Raw genomic sequence first — 21042 nt, forward strand, 5'->3', positions numbered from 1 at the left:
AAAAAAAAACTTTACAAAGTTTAAACTTTTCCAGAAACACCAAAATGGGAAAGCAGAATTACAAAATTCAGAATTTAAAAATGTTAAATGTTTATCTATTTGAATTTTCCATCCAGTACAGTCATTAAAAGCACCATATAAATCTATAAACCTTAGAAACACGCTCTAAATGGACAGCACGACCCTACTGAAACATTTTAATAAGTGACAAAGACTTCAGACTTCTTGTTTCTCGCCAGGCACCATTTAGGGTTCCCGTGCGTGGCCGGTTCGAGTGGCCCGCTATTGTCCCACAGAAGTCCGGAGGGAGGAAGCGCTACTTTGGGTGGTCTGACAGACCCCCGCGGCCCACAATAGAGCGGGGCCCAATTATGATGAGGACGTTTTTCTACTTGAAGGTTGTTGATTTACGGCTCCCAGTTCAACCGCCTGCAATTACCAGTGAAGCAGCCATGCACATTCAAAGCACTTTCTGTATTTAAAGTATGAAGAGTGAAAGCCCAATTTGTTGTTAAGGTAAGAAATCTTTTAGAAATACATTTAGTTGTGTAGTAATTTTTGTTTGTCTGTTAAATGTATTCAATTCATCTAGAGTGATATTGTGTGTTGGCCTCTGTAGGTTGTGATTTCAGTTATTTCAGCAGATCAGTCAGGCCTGACCGGCTTAACCGTAGAATCAAGTGCTAGTTGTAAACAGATAGAAGTTTGTGGCAAAATGATTATAAGTGCTTTTGATGGCGATCTACCTCAATATATACCATCAATATCACTCTAAAAAATGCTGGGTTGTTTTAACCCAATTTTGGGTAAAATATGGACAAACCCAGCCATTGGGTTACATTTTTAAATTACATTTTTAACCCAATGGCTGGGTTTGTCCATATTTTACCCAAAATTGGGTTAAAACAACCCAGCATTTTTTAGAGTCAATTATCTACATTTCTTTGACGATGATTCAAACTATTATGTTTTATTAATAAATAAATGGTATTAAAATTATTATTATATTCATATATGATTATAGCTATAAAAATATTACGCTGCTCATTGTTTTTCCTATCAGTTTGTTAACTTAACTTTATTTGTGATTTTTTTGTTGTTGTCAACAACTTTATCCATGTGTTAAAAAATGAAGGTTATGATGAGCCGCTTTGTTTTAGAAAATGTGTCTCAGCAAAAAGACAAGTATGAAAATAATCTTCTATATTTACTCGCTTTACGGAAATATCATTTAATAAAAAAATAGACTGTATTTGACCAAATTATGTATATAGCTTATAAAACAAGTTCACAAGTAAATATACAAATATTTATTTAAATGCGAAAGATGGATATAACAGTAGGCTATGCAAATCTAAATCATTTTATACATCCCAAAAATAGAATCTGCAAGTCAACTTATCAGAATTGTACCCTTATGTTTTAGGAAACAGGAATCTTTCCCGATAGCTTTTATATATATATATTACCCTTTGGATTGCACTGATGTATTGGGTTGCACCAACAGTGTCACTGTCGGGTGTTTAGGTTTAGATCTAATCTCTCTAATTAAGCCGTCTTGGTTGTAAAGCCATGAGCTCTGAAACAATATAAACATGACGGGAATTTAGACTCCTGTCATAGGGTATTAAATATCAAAATACCAAAATAACAGCAATGATGACGTCTCTATTCACTTCAAACAAGCTTCCCATTTTTGACCCTTAAATTGTTAAACGATCTTATGACCAACACAGAGCTATAACATAAAGAATGATTCTTCAATGGGAGTGTTTCGATGCCTCAGAAATATTAGAAATATTTGTTATGGATCCAAAACAGGTGGAATTTTGATGTAATGGATAAAAACAACATCCAACAACTACGCTCTGGTAAAATATCTTCACAGCCTTTTTTAACGGCATACTGTCATTTATAGATCATCTGCTTCTACACTGAGTGGCCTTCACCTCAGAAACATTCCTTTCATTGCCATCGCCGGTATGTATCAGCGTGGGTCACGGTAGGAAATTACAGCAAATCTAAAATGAAACCGTATTCTGGTGCAAACGATCAAGGTTAGCATCCGCAGCAAGAAGCGTGAATGTAAGTCAGGAAGGTTAGGAGAAAAAGAAAGTCTACTATTCTTCTCAGGCGGTATCCTTGTTTCTAAGAGTCCAAATGGACTTTTTTTTTCTTTGATAAATCATGTTTCTGCTACAGGCCACACTGACTTTCCAATGCAAAGACGTCGACCCTGTGAAGGGAGGAATCGTATAAGATCTCTCCGTCTATGCTATTTATACTCTGTCCTTTCATTAGAACGAAAGGGGACACGCATCTTCAAGAGACTCGTTGAGAGAGCTGTTGTATTTTTTTATACGATGAATGTGAATTGAAATTTATATAGCCTATTCAAAATAATCCACGCTATTTGTTTCATCTTCTTTGGTCTGTGAAACTAAAAGCGTAGATGACACTCTTGAAGTGTCTGTTTATGTGCGTGCAATCATATCTCTGTTGATTTCAGAAAACACACTCGGCTAATTTGCGCTGATTTGTAGCATCTGATCTTGAGGTGTGTATATTTTTCCTTTTTTTGGCTTTATTTTGAAAACGTATCACACACATACTCACATAGGCCTTCTTTTAGCCTATATGGGGACTCTCCATAAGCAAAATGGTTTTTATAACTATATCCTCTTTCTCTAAACCTACTCATCACGGAAAATTTTTGAATAAAAAAAAGCTTTAGTATGTTTTGTTTACGAGGACACAGCAGGAACCATGTTTACGTTGGAATACCCATGTCATTTTAGACATTTGTGTCCTCATAAACCATATTTACAAGAATACGCACATTCGTCCTCATCTGTTCTCCAGTATTTGCCTTCACCTCTGTGCACAGAGGGCAGGTGGAGTAAAGTGAAAGAGTCTGTGAGCCTTAACAAGCTCCAAATAGAAAAAGAACATCATTTTCATTAGGCTGCCAGACAAAGGCAGAGGCCCCCATGTTTTTGGGGAGGGCTGCTGTGTGTGTTTGTGTGTGTGTGTGTGTGTTTGCTTGGGATATGCCTCTTAAGCGAGAGCGTGCATATGATTGTGAGAGACTGTGTGTGTGCGAGTGTTTTTCAGGGACTGTCCTCTTTCCTGGCTGCTTTGTCTCAATTGGTATTGTGTGCTGCTTAGAGAAAGGACTTCCTGGTCAATAGGGAGTAGAGTACCATGAACTCGACAACTCCCAAAACACACACACACACACACACACACACACTCTCAGCAGGCCGGAGAGCAGATAGAGAGAGATGACAGGATGGTGCATTTGTGAGGACTTGTTGCTAGGTGACTGACAGACAAATGCTCAAGTCAGGGCCTGTTTTTTTTAAAGCTTAAGTCTATCTTCCTGAAATGTTTTGACTGACTTGAATAGATTCACAGGAAAACATGTAAGCTAGAAGCACATCCTGATTTTGCAGATGCATTTCATGTTGATCCTGGAATTACATTCCTGTCCGAAATTTTTATCATAACCATATCCACTTAAATCTAAACTTACCCATAACTTATCCCTAAAATCAGAGGGAAATGATGGATGAAAACGTCCATAGTATTTTCTTTTTCCTACTATGGAAGTCAATAGGCTACCATCGACTTTTTGGTTACCCACATTCTTTAAAATATCTTCTTTTGTGTTCAACAGAAGAAAGGTTTGGATCAACATGAGGGTGAGTAAATTATAACAGAATATTCATTTTGGGGTAAACCATGCCTTTAAAGGGTTAGTTCACCCAAAAATGAAAATTCTGTCAGTATTTACTCACCCTCATGTTGTTCCAACCTTGTAAGACCTTCGTTCATCTTCGGAACACAAATTAAGATATTTTTGATGAAATTTGAGAGCTGGATCATACTTGTCCATAGGCTTCTTGAGGGATTGAAACTTGCTGGCCTCGAAAAGTTATTAAAGACATCGTTAAAATAGTCCATGTGACTACAGTGGCTCAATCTTAACTTTATCAAGCGACAAAAAATACTTTTTGTGTGCAAAAAAACAACAAAATAACGAGTTTATTTCAACTATTCATTTACTTTTCTCTCTGCCTCGAGTCAGGTTACTTAGTTTAATAGCGTATGATCTGTTGTTGTACGTCACACGCATCACACACATGACCAGCGTCGGCCAATAGTGAGCCTACGTGTGACGTAGCTCTACGCTATCACACGACGTTAACAGACTAGTCCTATAGAGAAAGAAGTGAATAGTTGAAATAAAGTCTTTGATTTTGCATGCAAAAAGTATTCTCGTCGAAATATCTTAATTTGTGTTTCAAAGATGAACGAAGGTCTAACGGGGTTGGAACAACATGAGGGTGAGTAAATACTGACAGAATTTTCATTTTGGGGTGAACTAACCCTTTAAGTGATTCCTGAAATTTAAAAAATAACCCTGTAACAGATGGCATTGTCTTTTTAGCTGATTTGATAAAGGGATTGACTTGTATTTCTTTACGAGGATAAATTGTCTTGGACAAATTCACTACATTAAAGATCACCCCTCTCTTTAACAGAAGAGATACTGAGAGTGAGACAGAGAAAAGATAGAACTTGTACATTGTTCTCTTGCTGCAGGGCTTAAGGCTTGATCTCAGGTTTATGAGTCACTCTCTGCATGAGTATCACAGCACAACTCTCAGAGGACACACAGCAGACGATCAGAAGACCTAGTGTAGCCAGACACCACATTTACTCACTACTGTGTTTGTGTGTCCCTGCTGGGAGTCAAAGTGAGATGAGTCTCTGCTGTCACTAGCTGTCAGAATCACTGCATCAGACGCCACACACATGGAAATAGTTTCTTTAGAGATGTGACCTGTTTCTCAGTGTCTCTTCTCCTTTAGCTCAATAACACACACAACTTGGACACATACCTGTCACCAATGACCACTGAATGATCTGCCTTAAATCTGTAACGCTCTCCAATACACAAACATGCAGTTTCCCGATCTTTATCATGAAAATCAAAAGTGTCAGTTTGGCATTTGACATACGCCCCAAGTAGAGAGATCACGCCTAGCCGTAAACATCCTACTGACACACACACACACGGCTGACCTTGTCATCCTCACGCACACATTGCTGCTGTCTGCCTGTAAGCTGTGTAGCTGAGCTCATTCAACAGCTGAAAGCCTCTTCATCCAGTCTCAGAAGCGGTGGAGATTATTTATTTCTGATTCTGATTATTTAAAAGCACAACAGCATCAGACATCCATAAAAATCCTTTATTTTAGAGATTAGAGAAATGACTTGTCTGCATGCTTCTGGATAGTCTTCCATCTTCCATCGTTTTGGACAACGTGTGAATGTTTTCCATGTCAAAAGGTCATTTCTCTTTTCTCATATTATTATTATGAGAAAAGCTATGGTGGCTTTATTTCTCATTTTAAACTAAACTTACAAATAAACATTGTTTATTTTATCATATATCATATATATATATATAGCCTATTGTATATAGGCCTATATATACTTTTTTTTTTTTACTTTGGAAATGGGCACAGAAACAGACCACAATAATAGGCAGGTGTAGGGAGAAAACATACTGTAAAAAGTATTGTAATTTTAACTGTAAAATACTGTAAATTTGAACAGTTATAACCAGTTAATTGGTTAACAGCAAGTCCCTCTACTATATACAGAGAACATTTTAATGTACTTTTACATTTAAATACTGTTAAATGTACCATTTTTGAGTAAAAAGAACAAATCAACTCTGTATCGTTTACAGTGAAAAGCCAAACTGACACTCCCCAAATTCCCAGACACTTTACATTTGATGGATTTTTTTTTATCAGCTTATGTACATTAGAGTTTTATGTTATATCTTATGTTGTTAAAATAATGTTTATCACATTATTTTAGTGTCTTTTTTATTTGTTATGATGGTGTTTTGTATTAGTGTAAATGACACCAGAGGCCCCTTTTATATATATTTGAGCCTGTGCGGAAAAGCTATCTTGTGATGAATTTAGATTTACCATGTGGCTTTAACACCAATTTTTATTGTCACGGTGTGGGTTTTGTGTCTTGTTCCTTGTTCTTGTCTGTTACGTGAATCTCTGTTTGTCATGTGATCCTGCCATGCGTCTTGTCTTTTGTTAATTGTTTCCTCAGTGTCCACAGGTGTTCCTTGTCTTGGTTATTAGTCTCCCTTAGTGTCTCGGATTTACCACGTATACCTTGTATAGCGTGTCTGCTTGTGTATTTAAACATCTGTTTCAGTTATGGTTTGTCGGTCGTTGTTGTTTGTAACTGTTTCTTGCTCCTGTCCTGGGTTCATGTTCTGTTGTTTTGCCCTGGATTACCTCGTCTATTAAATTAATGCTTGCACTTGGATTCTCTCCGCTTCACTCATGCCTCAACGTTACAGTTATTATGGTTATGTCAGTATGCTGTTGTATTTATTTTAATTTACAGTTTTAAATTGTACAATTTGCAGGCTCTGTTAATATATTAGCATTTGTACTGAATTATTCTGCCAATTTTTTTCTGTAAAAATGACAGATTTTTTTTTACAGTTTATATTAATGTTGTAGCGGTCTCTGTGAACAGAAGACATCTGAAAAAAATCTGAAAATGAATACATGAGACTTTACATTGTAGCTTAAAATATCAAGAAAGTGCTTTCTAGTTTTGTGTGGCAGAGGATCTTTGATGGCAGAGGATTTGGTGCGCCACAGATCCTGAGCGGCTGACAAATATCTTGTAAAATGTGCTCTCAGTCCCTCTGCTCCCCATAGAGTAGCCTATGCTGATTGCAAATTCGAAATGAAAGTGAAAAGAGAGCATTTAAACGTCTATTTACACTCTCAGAAAAAAAGTACAAAACAGCGCCATCTTTGATTATTAACGGGAATGAAAGCGAGGCTGTGAGGGATAGACATGCATCTCTTCGGTGGGTTGTACTGGTTGACGAAACACAGCAAAAATATCTTTCCAAGAAATTTGGAAATCTGGAAGCTTTATACAGAAGTCTTTGAAACACAGCAAGTCTATCCCTCACAGCCTTGCTTTCATACCTGTCATGGCGCTGCCCTGAATAAGGTCTATACGGTATATACCCTTTCATAAGGTAGTACCTCAAAAGTACCGTCCCAGTGACTGCTTTTGTACCATTTTTTTTTTTTTTTTTTTTTTTTTGGAGAGCATAGCATTTCCCTAATGATATAGGCCTATATACAGAGTAGCGATTGATATAAGCTTCATATCAGACTGAACAGACTCCGCAGACTATCTGAAGCGTGATCAGGATTACAGTAAAACAGTTTGTTTTTGGGATCTTCGACAAAGGTATATGACATTAAAATGACACTCAGCTCTGACAATTAGCTGTTTTTTTGTCCCTCTTTTTCAGATTTTATGGCAATGCGTGTTGTGATTAATAAGCAAATTCTTCTTAAATGTATTGTTGGGAGATTATTAGCTTATCTAAAATAATTAACTTCATCAAATCATTAAATTTAGTCCATTGGGATTGGAAGGAAAAACGCTAAATATATGAGGACCACATAACTCACCATAATTTGTACAAGCGTTGTGACTGAGCAGTGGTTTTTCAGATCAGGGGTAAGTGGTGTGTCTAGTTGCTAGGTAACAGTTAATGTAGACCAAAAATGGCTGTCTCATTTGTGTCTTTGATGGACTAGATGTTACATTGTAGGGTTTAAAAGCCAAGGGTTGTTGTTTTGTTGGTGTTCAATTTATGTCATGCAAATCAAAATGATAATAAAGGCATTCCAGTATTAGTTGCTAACATGTGTGCTGCTGTTTGTGACACTTTGTTTGCACTCGGACTACACATGGAGGTGTAGATTTCATGTCTATATTTTGGGTTTGTTTGTTTGAGAAAAAGAAAATAAATGAGGAGGTACAGATTTAATTTTGCAATGTCACCTGACGCAATGTTTGACAGCATAATGTGAAAAGTGATATGACAAACTGAATGATAAAGAAATAACCCAAATGTCTGATGGATCCTGTTGTGTTGGGAAATAGATGTCGCTTATCCCTGTCCTGCTGCTGGATAACAGAGAGAGGGAGCAGGATAAGCCAGAAGGGTCATAGGATAAGAGGTCTTCTCTGTTACCACAAATCCCAGATTACATCCAAATGGGACAATGCCATGGCTGGACACCGATCTGTCATGAAGACCGGCCCACACACACTCACAGAGGTCTGTAACTCATCTGGTTTGGCAATGTACTAAGCAAGCAAAGACTTTATTTAATTGAATCTCTCGTTCGTTTGCTATTATCTGGGCCAGTGGAGTATTAGCAATCCACTTCAGCTCTGCCCGACATGATATCTTAATTAGAACGTAAATCCCTATAGGAGTCATCCAGCGTTCGGCCTCAACCAGCTGAGAGGACAACAAAGCGGATGGCATCTCTCAAAAGTGTGTGTGCACTCTGTCTAAAAGAAACCGCTGGGTTGACAGAGGGAACATACTTTCAAAAGCCCTCTGGTATGTAGAATAACAGTTTGGGGTTGGAAATATTTATGCAATGTTTTTGAAAGAATTCTCTAATGCTCTCTAAAGGTTGCATTACAGTAAAAAAAAAAAAACCTAAGTAACTGTTTTCTATTTTATAAATATCTTGTAAAATGTCATTTAGTCCTGTGATGGCAAATCTGAATTTTCAGCATTACTCCAGTCTTCAGTGTCACTTTAGAAATCATTCTAATATGCTGATTTGATGCTCAAGAATTATTGATTATCAATGTTGAAAATGGTTATGCTCCTCAATATTTTTGTGGAAACCATGATAAATTATTTTCATGATTGATGAATAGAAAATTGTACTAACCCCTAACACGCAATGGTCGTGTCTGTGTTTGAATCAATAGTTGTTCCCTCCAGAGCAGATACTTCTTAAATGAGGAACAGAGTTTTGCTCGGCGATGCAATGGGCTCAAACGGCCTTTGTCTGCTTCAGGTACAGTTGTAAAATGCTATAATTTTTGCCATTTGTTCAATTTATAAATTGTATCCATGACACAGATGATGATGCACTCTGTTTAATGGCATTACAAATCATGGTTGCACTTATTAATTAAGCCACTGTACATGAAAAGATAGCAACATTTGTGGTTTCACAGACTGCCACAATAGCCTGATGCATATTCAGGTAATTTCATTATATATATATATAGCCTATAATATTCCTGTTTTTAATTATTCCTGTATCTAAATGGTGTTAACTCCAAGTTCATGGATTTGATCCTCAGAGAACAATACATATAATGATGATGATGTCCTATGCATTGAAAGTGCACTGGATTAAAGCATCTGCTAAATGCAGACATGGCTTTATATTGGGACATTCAAGATCTTCTTTATTAATGTGGAGGTTAAGAATTGAAATACTTTATGATTTTTGAAGCCTGATTAATGTGTGTCTTTATGTGTTGTTTCACAGGACAAGCAAGTAACTGAACTCTTTGTATGAGTGTCACTCCTTATCTTTATCCTCTCTCTCTCTCTCTCTCTCTCTCTCTCTCTCTCTCTCTCTCTCTCTCTCTCTCTCTCTCTCTCTCTCTCTCTTTCTTTCTCTCTCAGTCGTTCAGTGATAGCGGTGTCAGGCATTATATGCGTGCAATCCGTATTATTCAGCTCGTGCGCGCTCCATCCGCGGGCTCGCGCTTTGACGTGACGCAGTGTTCGCCACTGAAGTTACGGAGCACAAGCAAAGATTAAGCGGAACGACCCACGTAGGAGGGGACGTTCTCGCGACCTTATGCAACGTTCCCTAAAAGTTCTCTAAAGGTAACGAAAGTTCCGAACCTTTATAGAACATTGAGGACGTTCATTCGAATGATTCTCCTCATTTTATTTGCGCGATAAATACCAACGTGTCTCGTTTTTTTTTTTAGTAGGGCCATAGTAGTTGTTTAACCCTTTGATGCGCAAGCTATGGATACCCCTTCTAATGCGCAACATGGGTCTAAAAAGACCCGTATTCATTTCCTATGGTATTTCAGTGATGGCTGAGTGTTTTCTTTGCTGAATCTTTAAAATATATGTATTTTATCATTTGTTATTCCAGGTTTTCATTAAATATCTTGTTTTTGATTTCCACAAATCATTGGGTTTATGTTTCCTTTCTTACTTTATAAACAAACACAGTTTTTGTATTTCTACATCAATTTTACATACATGGGTCTAAAAAGACCCTTTTCATTTCCTATGTTATTTAATGCATGGCTGGACTTTTCTTTTCTTTTTATCTTTTGAGATCAATTTATTTAAGCATTTAATATTCCATTATCTATAAATTTCATGATTTATAAATATAAAAAAAAAAAAAAATTTCAATTACCAAAAATATTTTTTTTTTCTTTTTTTTTTCTAGGTTTTGTGTTACAATATCAAATGTACTTACCAAGCATAATAAAACAAAATAATAAAGACAACATTTTGTTAAATTAATCATCTTAGAAGTAATTTAGACAACACATTTAACACTTTAAATGTTTATTTGCAACTTTGTCTCGCATAGCATTCACATATCTTAGATAACTGATAACTGATAACACTGAAATTGAACTGTGGTGTAGTGTAACTGTATTGAATTGTGGTGAATGTGATCAAAGAAAAGAAAAGAAAAGAAAAGAAAAGAAAAGAAAAGAAAAGAAAACAGAAAAAATAAAATCACACTGGTACAGCCGCATCTCAAAATGCCATCTTAGTGCTTACATGCCTCACAAATGACAACTACATGTTTGTGCTCCTTGCACACAGGCCTGGTGCTCTGGGAACACCAGTTGCTGACTTTTCTGTCTTTAGCAAAGCTGGGCATCATTTCAATCATAGAATGATTTCAGTATAAGAATCATTTCAGCATATGAATGATTATGAACTGTTAGGCCTACTAAATGTAAATAAACTTTAAAAAACAATCTTTTTTTTAGTGTATAGTTAACATCTAGCTAGAATATGTCAACAGCTAGCTAGCTAATAGTATTGGACATGTTTCTCCTTCTCACAAGTAATTTCTCACTAGGATTACAAGGTCAAGGTAACCATAGCCTAATATTGAGATATTATGTTGTAATCTTTTACAATATAAAAAAAAATGTCTGTGGTTAAAATAAAATAAGATTAATAATAATTTTTGACCCATGTATGTAAAATTGATGTAGAAATTAAAAAAAACAAAACCCTAACATAATGATTTGTGGAAATTAAAAACAAGATATTTAATGAATACCTGGAATAAGAAATGATTAAAAAACATATTTAAATTAAAGATTCAGCAAAGAAACACTCAGACATCACTGAAATAACATAGCAAATGAATATGGGTCATTTTAGACCCATGTATGTAAAATTGATGTAGAAATACAAAAACTGTGTTTGTTTATAAAGTAAGAAAGGAAACATAAACATAATGAGTTGTGGAAATCAAAAACAAGATATTTAATGAATACCTGGAATAAGAAATGATAAAAAAACATATATTTTAAAGATTCAGCAAAGAAACACTCAGCCATCACTGAAATACCATAGGAAATGAATATGGGTCTTTTTAGACCCATGTATGTAAAATTGATGTAGAAATACAAAAACTGTGTTTGTTTATAAAGTAAGAAAGGAAACATAAACCCAATGATTTGTGGAAATCAAAAACAAGATATTTAATGAATACCTGGAATAACAAATGATAAAATACATATATTTTAAAGATTCAGCAAAGAAAACACTCAGCCATCACTGAAATACCATAGGAAATGAATACGGGTCTTTTTAGACCCATGTTGCGCATTAGAGGGGTTGCTATACAAAAACTATTTTTATTCAAAAAGTAAGAAAGGAAAAATTAAAATAAGGATTTGTGATGATCAAAAACAAGTTAATTGAGGAATACCTGGAATACTGAATGATGAAATTAATTTCTTGCAAAGATATAGAAAATGAAAACTGAGTCGGGTCTATTTAGACCCATGTTGTGCATCAAAGGGTTAAAAACAATTTAGCCTGAATAGGCTATGAAATGACAGTTATTAAGAGTGAATGACAGTTATTAAGAGAAAAAAATCGACTTTCGCCGTCACAACGTCAATGTTTATAAAGTAATTTATTGACGAGAGTCGTCAAATGATATCAGAAGCCTAATTGGCTTTTTCTAATCAGAAGCCAAAAAAAATCCCTATATTTTGAAGTTACAGTAGGCCATGCAGCCTTTGTTTTATACTGTATCAAAATAGCCTAACTCTGAATATTTCAGCACTGCTTCTGACACATTGATAGCCTATTGTTTCCCCCTTTCCTAAAAAATGGCTCATAGCCTACTTAAATAAATCGGAAATCCTTTGTTTTTGGTTATTTTACTGGTCAGCTGTAAAACCGTAATGAGATGAATTAGGCCTAAGTGGACGCTTTAATCGTCTTATCGTGTCTACCTCTCATTCTTATTTCCAACTGTCACGTCATTATTATTTGGTTTTAACCTGCTCAGGCCTATCATGGATAATCGATTTACTGTTGCCAAACACAAGACGATCCTCCGCCTAGATTTGGATATTTTTGCGTGTTCTATTATTGACAGTTTGTCATTCTGATGTGACTGTTTTCAATCGCTTTGTAACGAAGGGTTGACATGTGATAGGTTTAGTCTGTTAACAAAAAAATAAAATTTGAATTGCCGTTGAACTTTTTCCATAACTTCGAATATCACTTATGAAGAAAATCAAGTTTAAATCGTTTATAAATGACTTAATAGACGCATTGTGACAACAGAGCTGATAGCCAAGACGAACAATTTCATGCCTAAAACCCTGCCTGGATAATATAAAACATGCAAAAAGCACTTTCGGTTGAAGTTATGTGAAATTTCAGTGCCAATTCCGACAGACTGAACTTTTCCTCTGAAACAAGGCATGTCTTAATGAGACCGGACACTTTTAACCATCTATCACAAAACGAAGAGCGTGATAGCCTATTAAATCAGAGGACATACTGATAATTTAATCTATATTACCTATCGACTTTATGTTATGGTTTGGGGTTGTGAGTTAGTCCTGCCGCGCAAGATATGCTGTGCATGGTGCCAGTTCATGGGTATTTCGTGCATCACATGATGTGCCAACACAGTTCCTGACGAGATTATTTTACCATGTTGTAATTTTACAGATGACAGCTTATACTGACAACTCATGCTCAACTATTTTTTTATTCTTCTTCTGTGCATTTTTAAATTGAGATTCCTTGTTTTTGGGATAGTCTATATTTCGTGCTTCATGACATTTTTAGTTTATTGAGAAATCTTTTTTTTTTTTAATAAGTCTATACAGTGTTCTAAACACTAAGGTTCTAAATCTTGGAAACAGAAATGTTATGCGTTTCGTAAAAGCATTCATTCACGTTTTCGCTGAGAAAATCGTGCAAATAATTTGTAAGCAATCATTTTTATTCTTTATAGCATAGCCTGTGCTTTTCATAGAAAGTCTTTCTAATGTCTATTGTATTTTAACAGACACTCTTTCCCATCGTTTTATCGACAACTTTCCCATCGTTTCAAACGACAACATTACATTTTGGCGTCTCTGAGCTGCACAAACGTAAAGGTCAAAATGACTCTTTGACGTTTTCACTGAAAGGCGCTGTCGCGCGCTGGGTGGTGCTGAAATCTAGTGCAGCTTCACGCGTGATTGGCAAACCTGACAGTGATTGACGTGTGTCCATGACAACCAGGCAGCCAATCTGACAACTCCGATAGAACAGAATAGCGGCAGCAGGGGCTAAATGTTCTTTTATTTTGCTCCTCAGAAAACACCTTGCTTACAGTTTTTTTTATGCTCACACTCAATCAAAAAAGAGATTTTGCCGTCCAGGCTGCTTGAGCCTGCCGCACGGCATCGCTCTTCAGCTCGTTTTGTGACACGACTGTTAACTTTTGCCGTTTTCTGACAGACAGGCGAAACAAAAAGACGGGGGAGACAGACGAGGAGCAACATCCGAAAGGAGGGCCAAAGAAGAGAGAGATTACAGTCTCCATGTTCCAGCTGCCCATCTTGAATTTCAGCCCCCAGCAGGTCGCGGGGGTCTGCGAGACTCTCGAGGAGAGCGGCGACGTGGAGAGGCTCGGCCGCTTCCTCTGGTCACTCCCGGTGGCGCCGTCCGCCTGCGAAGTCCTCGGGAAGAACGAGTCTGTCCTGCGCGCGCGCGCGGTCGTGGCCTTTCACGCGGGCAACTTTCGCGAGCTCTACCACATACTGGAGAACCACAAATTCACCAAGGACTCACACGCGAAGCTGCAGGCGCTCTGGCTCGAGGCGCATTACCAGGAGGCGGAGAAACTCCGTGGGCGTCCGTTAGGACCCGTGGACAAGTACCGCGTCCGAAAGAAGTTTCCACTGCCTCGGACGATATGGGACGGTGAACAAAAAACACACTGCTTTAAGGAGAGGACGCGTCATCTGTTGAGAGAGTGGTACCTGCAGGACCCTTACCCGAACCCGAGCAAAAAAAGAGAGCTGGCGCAGGCGACTGGACTCACACCCACACAAGTGGGCAACTGGTTTAAAAACCGAAGGCAGAGAGACCGGGCGGCAGCGGCCAAGAACAGGTATTTAGATCTCCTCTGAACTGGGATATTCGCTTTTATTATTAGCCTACTTTACTGTCATTATTTTTATTCCTATAAGAAATAAACATTAGATTTCGTTGGAGTTGCTTGCGCAATTTAACTTAAAATGAATGTCAAACTGGACAGTCGTCGGCAAAGCTGCTTTTGTTCACGTTACCAAAATGTGCTAATTATTTTATTACATCTCTGCTGATGCATGCTATTTCATGCCGGAATGGTTTATGACAATATAAATACTACATAATAGATATAACAAATAAAAATATATTTTCTCAAGAGTTATGAAGATGATAATGTGTCGGATCTGCTCCGATTCTCACTTCCTCGCTTTATCAAATCGTTAAATTGACATGTTTTTAAATTCTGTAATTCAAGGTTGGTTTTTATGTGTGCATAGTTCGTTTTTTTGCACTATAAGCAAATATGTTGCATGTATCTTTGTTTGAAAATAACATACACGATACAAATTATATGATCAATAAGTTGACATGTTTTTCAACTTTTTAAAAAGTTATACAAGATACACACTTTTTAAGTCAGTCAAAGTAATTTAAGTTGAAATAAGTCAATTAAAAAAGTAAATTAAGTTGAAGTTGATTATACTTAAAAATTTAAGGCAGCATACCCCCCCCCTTTTTTTTTTTACAGTAGGCCTATTGAAGTTGTGTTAATGCTTTAAGAAAAATCAGTAGGCTAGGCCTATTTGATAGTTCATGAAAATGCACTTACAACCTCTAATATTTTCGATCGCTTTAAGAGCATCTTCGTCAAATGATTTTTGTAGTTTTCCACTCAAACAATTCAATCTGCATCAGATATCTGAAGACATTTTCATTCCACTATAAGCAACGAGTGTCTACGTATCCTCATTGACATTTTGTATGGTTGTCACCCCTGTAGGCTACAGCAGCAGGTTTTGTCCGGTGGCTCGGTCCGATCGCTGGGAGACGATGACACCACAGTAGACCGCATGGGTCCCGCCTCAAGCCCAGAAGTCAGTCTCTCAAGCAAGGCGGCCATCTCCACCATCTCCATCACCTCCAGCGACAGCGAATGTGACATCTAACGTGACAGGCTTCAAAAGAGCAAACAGAAGAACTGTAAGAGACAATCTAACAACTACAAAAATTCAGTGCCTGCAACCGGCCCAAAGAGAGGCTAAAATGAAGGATGGAAAAATAGCGTCACACAACATTTTTCAACCGTTGATGTGATGAATAAAATGCGCGGTAGGCCTACTTCTCAAGAAGACAGGTAAAAAGGGAGTTTTTGAAAGACAAAAAAAGAAAAAAAAAAGAAAAAAGAATGTTCAATATCGGACGGTCAAACCTATAGGCTATGTGTGCGTACATTATCATGAAAAGACTGAATAATGTTTTAATGTCCACTTGTCCTTTTTAATATATAAATGATGTTTATTTGATTATTTAAAATATCATCAGCCCCTAGTCCTTTTATTTGTGTGCTTTTTTTAAATCATTTTTGCTGTGCGTAATTCTGAGCGTTGTGAATGTGGAAAAAAATAACATGATTAAAAAAAATAAAATCACAGTTAAAATAAGTACTTCGCAATTTACCACACTTATTTTTTACGACACTTACTCCCGTGTGTTCAGTTACATAATTAATCAAATTGAACCATGTAGCAAAAATGTGTTATTTCATGTTTATTTTTAATATGACCATGTGTCAACCCGAAACTAACAATATGCAGTTTAAAATGTGAATGTCACATGCTGCAGAACAGATTTGGAACAGATGGGGATCAAATATGTTGCATGTTTTAATGCCTCTCTGCGAGCTCAATCTCTCTCACACTCGAGCGGTAATTGGCTAAAACGCTTGGCGTGGTGTAATGCGCTCTGACAGCACAGGGTCAGAGAAAGGCCGCGACGCTCTCCCCGATGTCAACACAACCCGAGCTGTGATCTGCAGTTTAAATATAACCTATATATGGCCCAAGCAAGCTTCATACAAATCATTTATCAAAGGAGTTTGGCACTGCTGCGAATTGCTGGAAATGTATTAATTGAATGTGATTTACAACACTGTTTTACATAGTAGCCTAATATTTCTAATAACTGTATCTTTCTTTAAATATGCGTCTTGGTGGCATTGTTCGGATGTAGCCTACATTTTCTTTAAATCTATAGGTTAATTCTTCGTTAATTCATCAAAATAAATTAAACAATCAACTTTTAGCTTATCAACTTTTATTTATAAGTTATACAAGATTCAACTAATTTTAAGTCAGTTGAAATTACTTAAATATCTAAGTTTATTGTATGCTAGCTACTTAAAAAAATGAAGGCGTCAACAAAAAATAATGATTTTTAAAAACTTATCAAATTTTCAAAAAGAATGGTTTGTCTTTGTCAAGTGCCAGAACTGCTATACAAAAAAGGAAAATGATGAAACGTTTATTAGCCTATTAGTTTTTATGAGTATGTTTGGCTTATATCCTTCCAAATGATTCATATTTAGATGATAACAGTTTAGATGAAAAATAACTGTTTATTTGATTTTATTTTAAAAGCACTACGGCTCTGTTTTTAGTGCTAAAATATGCTGAAGATGTTTATGTCGTAGGCCAATTGAGTGAATGAGTGCCCGCAAAAACACAGCGCCTCTGTTTCCCAACTGCCTGAAGGGTTCACGGCGCGCACCTGGGTTTAACCCGCGCCATTCATTAACGCTCCCAATAAAAAGCACAAGCTGTATTTTTCAATCCTCTTTCAGTCTGAACAACGGCGGGGCCAAACCAAGTGTTCCTTCCGAGAAAAAGGACAAAATAGGAGCCAAAGCAAGGGAGGGGAAAGGAGCACGGCTTTATTTAAACACTGGATACAAAATGGTGGAGAATTTCCGTTTCTTTTGAGTATGGGGAGTGCAGGGTGGGACGATGAAAAAGTCTTTTTTAGCAGTCAATAAGGTTGTCAAATTGGTCAACGGTAATCAGCACTAATGACGAGTTGGAGAGGGCCGAGCTAACAAAGAAGCCCACCCCCCTCCCCAAACACCCCCGCCCCCAAACCTCAGCATGAAAACTCTCCGCCGGGGTTGCCAGAGGAACAGAAATCCAAACTTTTTTCATTTGTGTGAGTGTGTGACGTTCTGGGACGTTTAATTGATGAGTTCACTGTCAAGAAGTCTATCTAAGTAGCTTATCTAATCTGATAATAACAATAATAATATAGGCTACTCAATGAACCTTTTTTTTTATCAATTTCGATTGATCATTGAAAAAAACAAAAACAAACAAACAAACAAACAAATAGAAATGTAAGTTATTTACGTTTCCATAGTAGCCTAGTTGTCATTCTGGAAGTGAAATGAAAAAAATAAATAAAAAAAAATAAGATTTTTTTTTTTTTTTTAAATAACACTAATGTAGAAAGTTGTGTAGCTACATACAGCCTACATGTGTTGGTGGCAATTTAAAATGTACAAGTGTTGTAAATTCCTCTTAGTGAACTTTTTTTGCTATATAATTGTCAGTTGTTTGTGTAAAACTACACTTTATTGTTTCAGTGTCTGCAAAATTATACTTTTTTGAACGTTGCCTTTTGTCCTTCAATCAAATAGCAAATATCCAATTCATTTGTCCAAACAACTGAAAACAAGCCTCTTTTTGGACATAACTGGCTAGATAATGTAGGCTATCCTATTTGCTCAAAAAATAAAGCGTAAAAATATAAAGCAAACAGCTATTTTCTAACCGTTAACATTGGAAATGTGGTTCTATAGCCAGTAGCCTGGAAAAACCCAGGCAACTTCCGACAAATTTAGATTTTCTCTGCAAATCTGGCAAAGAGCTCATTCAATCCCATTTCTAATACGACGAAAGCGCGGCACCAATCAGAAACGTTGGGGCGGGATTTAAACGATGATGACAGCACAGCAACGGGGTGTGACGATGGGTGTGAGTTGACAATTTCAGACAGTACCGGGCATCCTCTCATTCACTTCACGTCTGTGGCCGTTACGCACAGCTCAGTGTTGCCGCTCCAATTTAGGCTACCTTCAATTAAACCTAACCTTAGTGTAATTGACATAATTACTAAAAAATATTTAGCTACCTAAAAGTTAAAGATTTTTTTGTGTCACACATCCATATCTATTTCCCTCACATTAAATATAAAACGCATGTGTACCTTTTCCAATATCTGGACTCCTTTATTAATGGAGTAGTAGGCCTATATAAACAATATATTTCAATATATTGGTATAAAGGCATTTTGATGAGAATTTATATTTCAAGTTTTTACTGCAAATGTCGAAATGTGCGCTCTTTGGTCCATCAGTGCTTGAGTCACCATTTATTGGAAAACATTTGGAATATGTCAGACATAATTCAATGTAAAATGACCACGTATTATCTTTTGTTTTAAGTGAGTTTTGTTTTGTATAAATTGTATTTTCATTTTAATCAATTTTTTCATCAACAAAAAGAATATAGTTGATATAATTAGGAAATGGAGGCGCCCGCGCGTGAACTGGAGCATCGCATAGCTAAATCAACCCCATGACACTAAAACACCATTAGCAAAACCATGTTAGATGCAAAATATTTTTGCATCTAACAAAAGCATTTGCAAAAGCAATTGAAAAACCATGCAAAATATTTTTTTCACAAACATTTTTTATCATAGAGAATGTTTAAATATTAAATTAAGCTTAGAGGGAAATGGATGTGGAGTTAGTGGTTAGTGGAGATCAAAAATGACACTTAAGGTGCGCAAGACCGGTAAGACTAGACTGACCAATGGCCCTGTTTTACCAGGACATGTCCTGTTTTCATGTCCAGCTCTAAAAAGATCAGCTCTACAAAAAAATATAGATGGGCAAACAAGGAGTTAGAGGAAGAAAAACAAGATAAAGAGGAAGAAAACTAAAGATATAAATATGTTTTGTTTGTTCGTTTTTGTAAGTTTGTGAGTGCTAATTTTGTTCAATTTGCGGGTATTTCTTTTAGTTAGGCTATTTATTTATGTGTTTATTTTTCTAATGCAGAAGAGACATTATTTCATTATTAATTATTAAATATCATTATTTAATTCATTATTTTTGAAACCTGTCATAATAAAACATGTTGAGTAAGTTGTGTCTTGTTATATAACATTTTTCTACCCATACAGAGGAGGCATACTTTAAATGTATTGAAATTAGTAAGGCATCCTTGAGTAAACTTCGAGTATAATTTGAGTATCTGTTTTCCGGCCGAGTATCCTGGTTTTTAGTAATCAAAAATGGGAACCCTAGGCAAGACCCCCATTTCGCTTGGCTGTGTGCACGGCTTTTTTCGTAACAGCGCGCACGGCGCCAAGTCCGACGACTTCAAGTTGAATTTGCACTGGCACCCAGTTTTCACGTCTAAATTTTAAAGTTAATTGCAAAGTTTTTTTTTTTGTAAAGGTTTTGTTTACTGTGTGTGATTTATTTAATGGAAAGCACATTCACTTCATGTCATCTCCTTCATGCTCTGATTGGTTTTAGGTCTATCCAATTACCAGAGGGATTTGAGCTGCATCCTTTGGTGACGCCCCATAGGAAATGATTTGTCTATGAAGTTTGCCAGACCATAACTCAGTTACAACTGAGAATACAACTGAGAATGGTCTGTTTTTAACCAGGCTAGTCCTATAGGGTTCATATGTGCTCTAGTCTTTGGTCATAATGCATGCTTATTTTGTAGAATTTGATTCTTGCTGCGACCTCTGGTGGTCAAATGTAGCGTGGCATGACTTCCAGCTCAGCCCTTTTCAGCCGGGCGGTAGTGCTGAATCAAAGGCCACAGAACAACTATACATGGAACTGTAACTGGAAAATATATAGGTTATAATTATAAATGTTTATTTGTTTAGCGTGTGCTTTCATCCAAGGCGACTTACAATGGTATTCATTATAGGGAGGCACGAGAAGTTTCCATTTTTTTCCACGAAAGGATCTCGGATATAGTTCTAGTTGTTTCAAAAGCAAGTGAGGGATCGTTAAAGAGTGTTCTAGATCATTTAATAGATTATTCGTCCATTTGAGGTCCTACACAGTCACAGCCTACCACACAGACAGTGGGCTACATAAAATCATGGTCCATATCTAATAGACAATATCTATACATAGGCTACAGTAGCCTATCTGACACTGTATGACAGTGAAATCCCCCCCCCTCTCTCTTTCTCTTTCACTCTCTCTCTCACTCTCTCTCTCTCTCTCTCTCTCTCTCTCTCTCTCTCTCACACACACACACACACACACACACACACACACACACACACACACGCACACACACACACACACACACACTGTATTATTATTTGTTTCGCTTATGTCAATAACCGAATCGCACTAAGTGAAATAGGCGCCATTCAGCACCGTGGACAGCTACACGACAGCTTTGCGTTGGATAGGCTATTGCATT

At 36.8% G+C, this 21042-nt stretch overlaps 1 protein-coding gene across 3 annotated transcripts; it reads left to right on the forward strand.

The window, feature by feature from the left end:
• Positions 1-257: 257 nt before the first annotated feature.
• six6a (SIX homeobox 6a) lies at positions 258-15690 on the forward strand. Of its 3 annotated transcripts, XM_039672336.2 has the most exons (6): positions 258-516; positions 8032-8209; positions 8368-8500; positions 8884-8972; positions 13949-14603; positions 15525-15690. In XM_039672336.2, exons 5-6 carry the CDS (start codon positions 14032-14034, stop codon positions 15688-15690), a joined length of 738 nt encoding a protein of 245 aa, XP_039528270.2. In that variant the 5' UTR covers positions 258-516; positions 8032-8209; positions 8368-8500; positions 8884-8972; positions 13949-14031. The 3 variants fall into 3 exon arrangements, with proteins under 3 accessions (XP_039528270.2, XP_088973261.1, XP_039528269.2); XM_089117135.1 differs by having other exon boundaries at positions 8032-8500; XM_039672335.2 differs by lacking the exon at positions 258-516 and having other exon boundaries at positions 7184-8209.
• Positions 15691-21042: the final 5352 nt, after the last annotated feature.

This window comes from Pimephales promelas, chromosome 11 (assembly GCF_988280905.1).
Source record: "Pimephales promelas chromosome 11, fPimPro1.hap1.1, whole genome shotgun sequence".
In the NCBI taxonomy this organism is placed as follows: domain Eukaryota; kingdom Metazoa; phylum Chordata; class Actinopteri; order Cypriniformes; family Leuciscidae; genus Pimephales; species Pimephales promelas.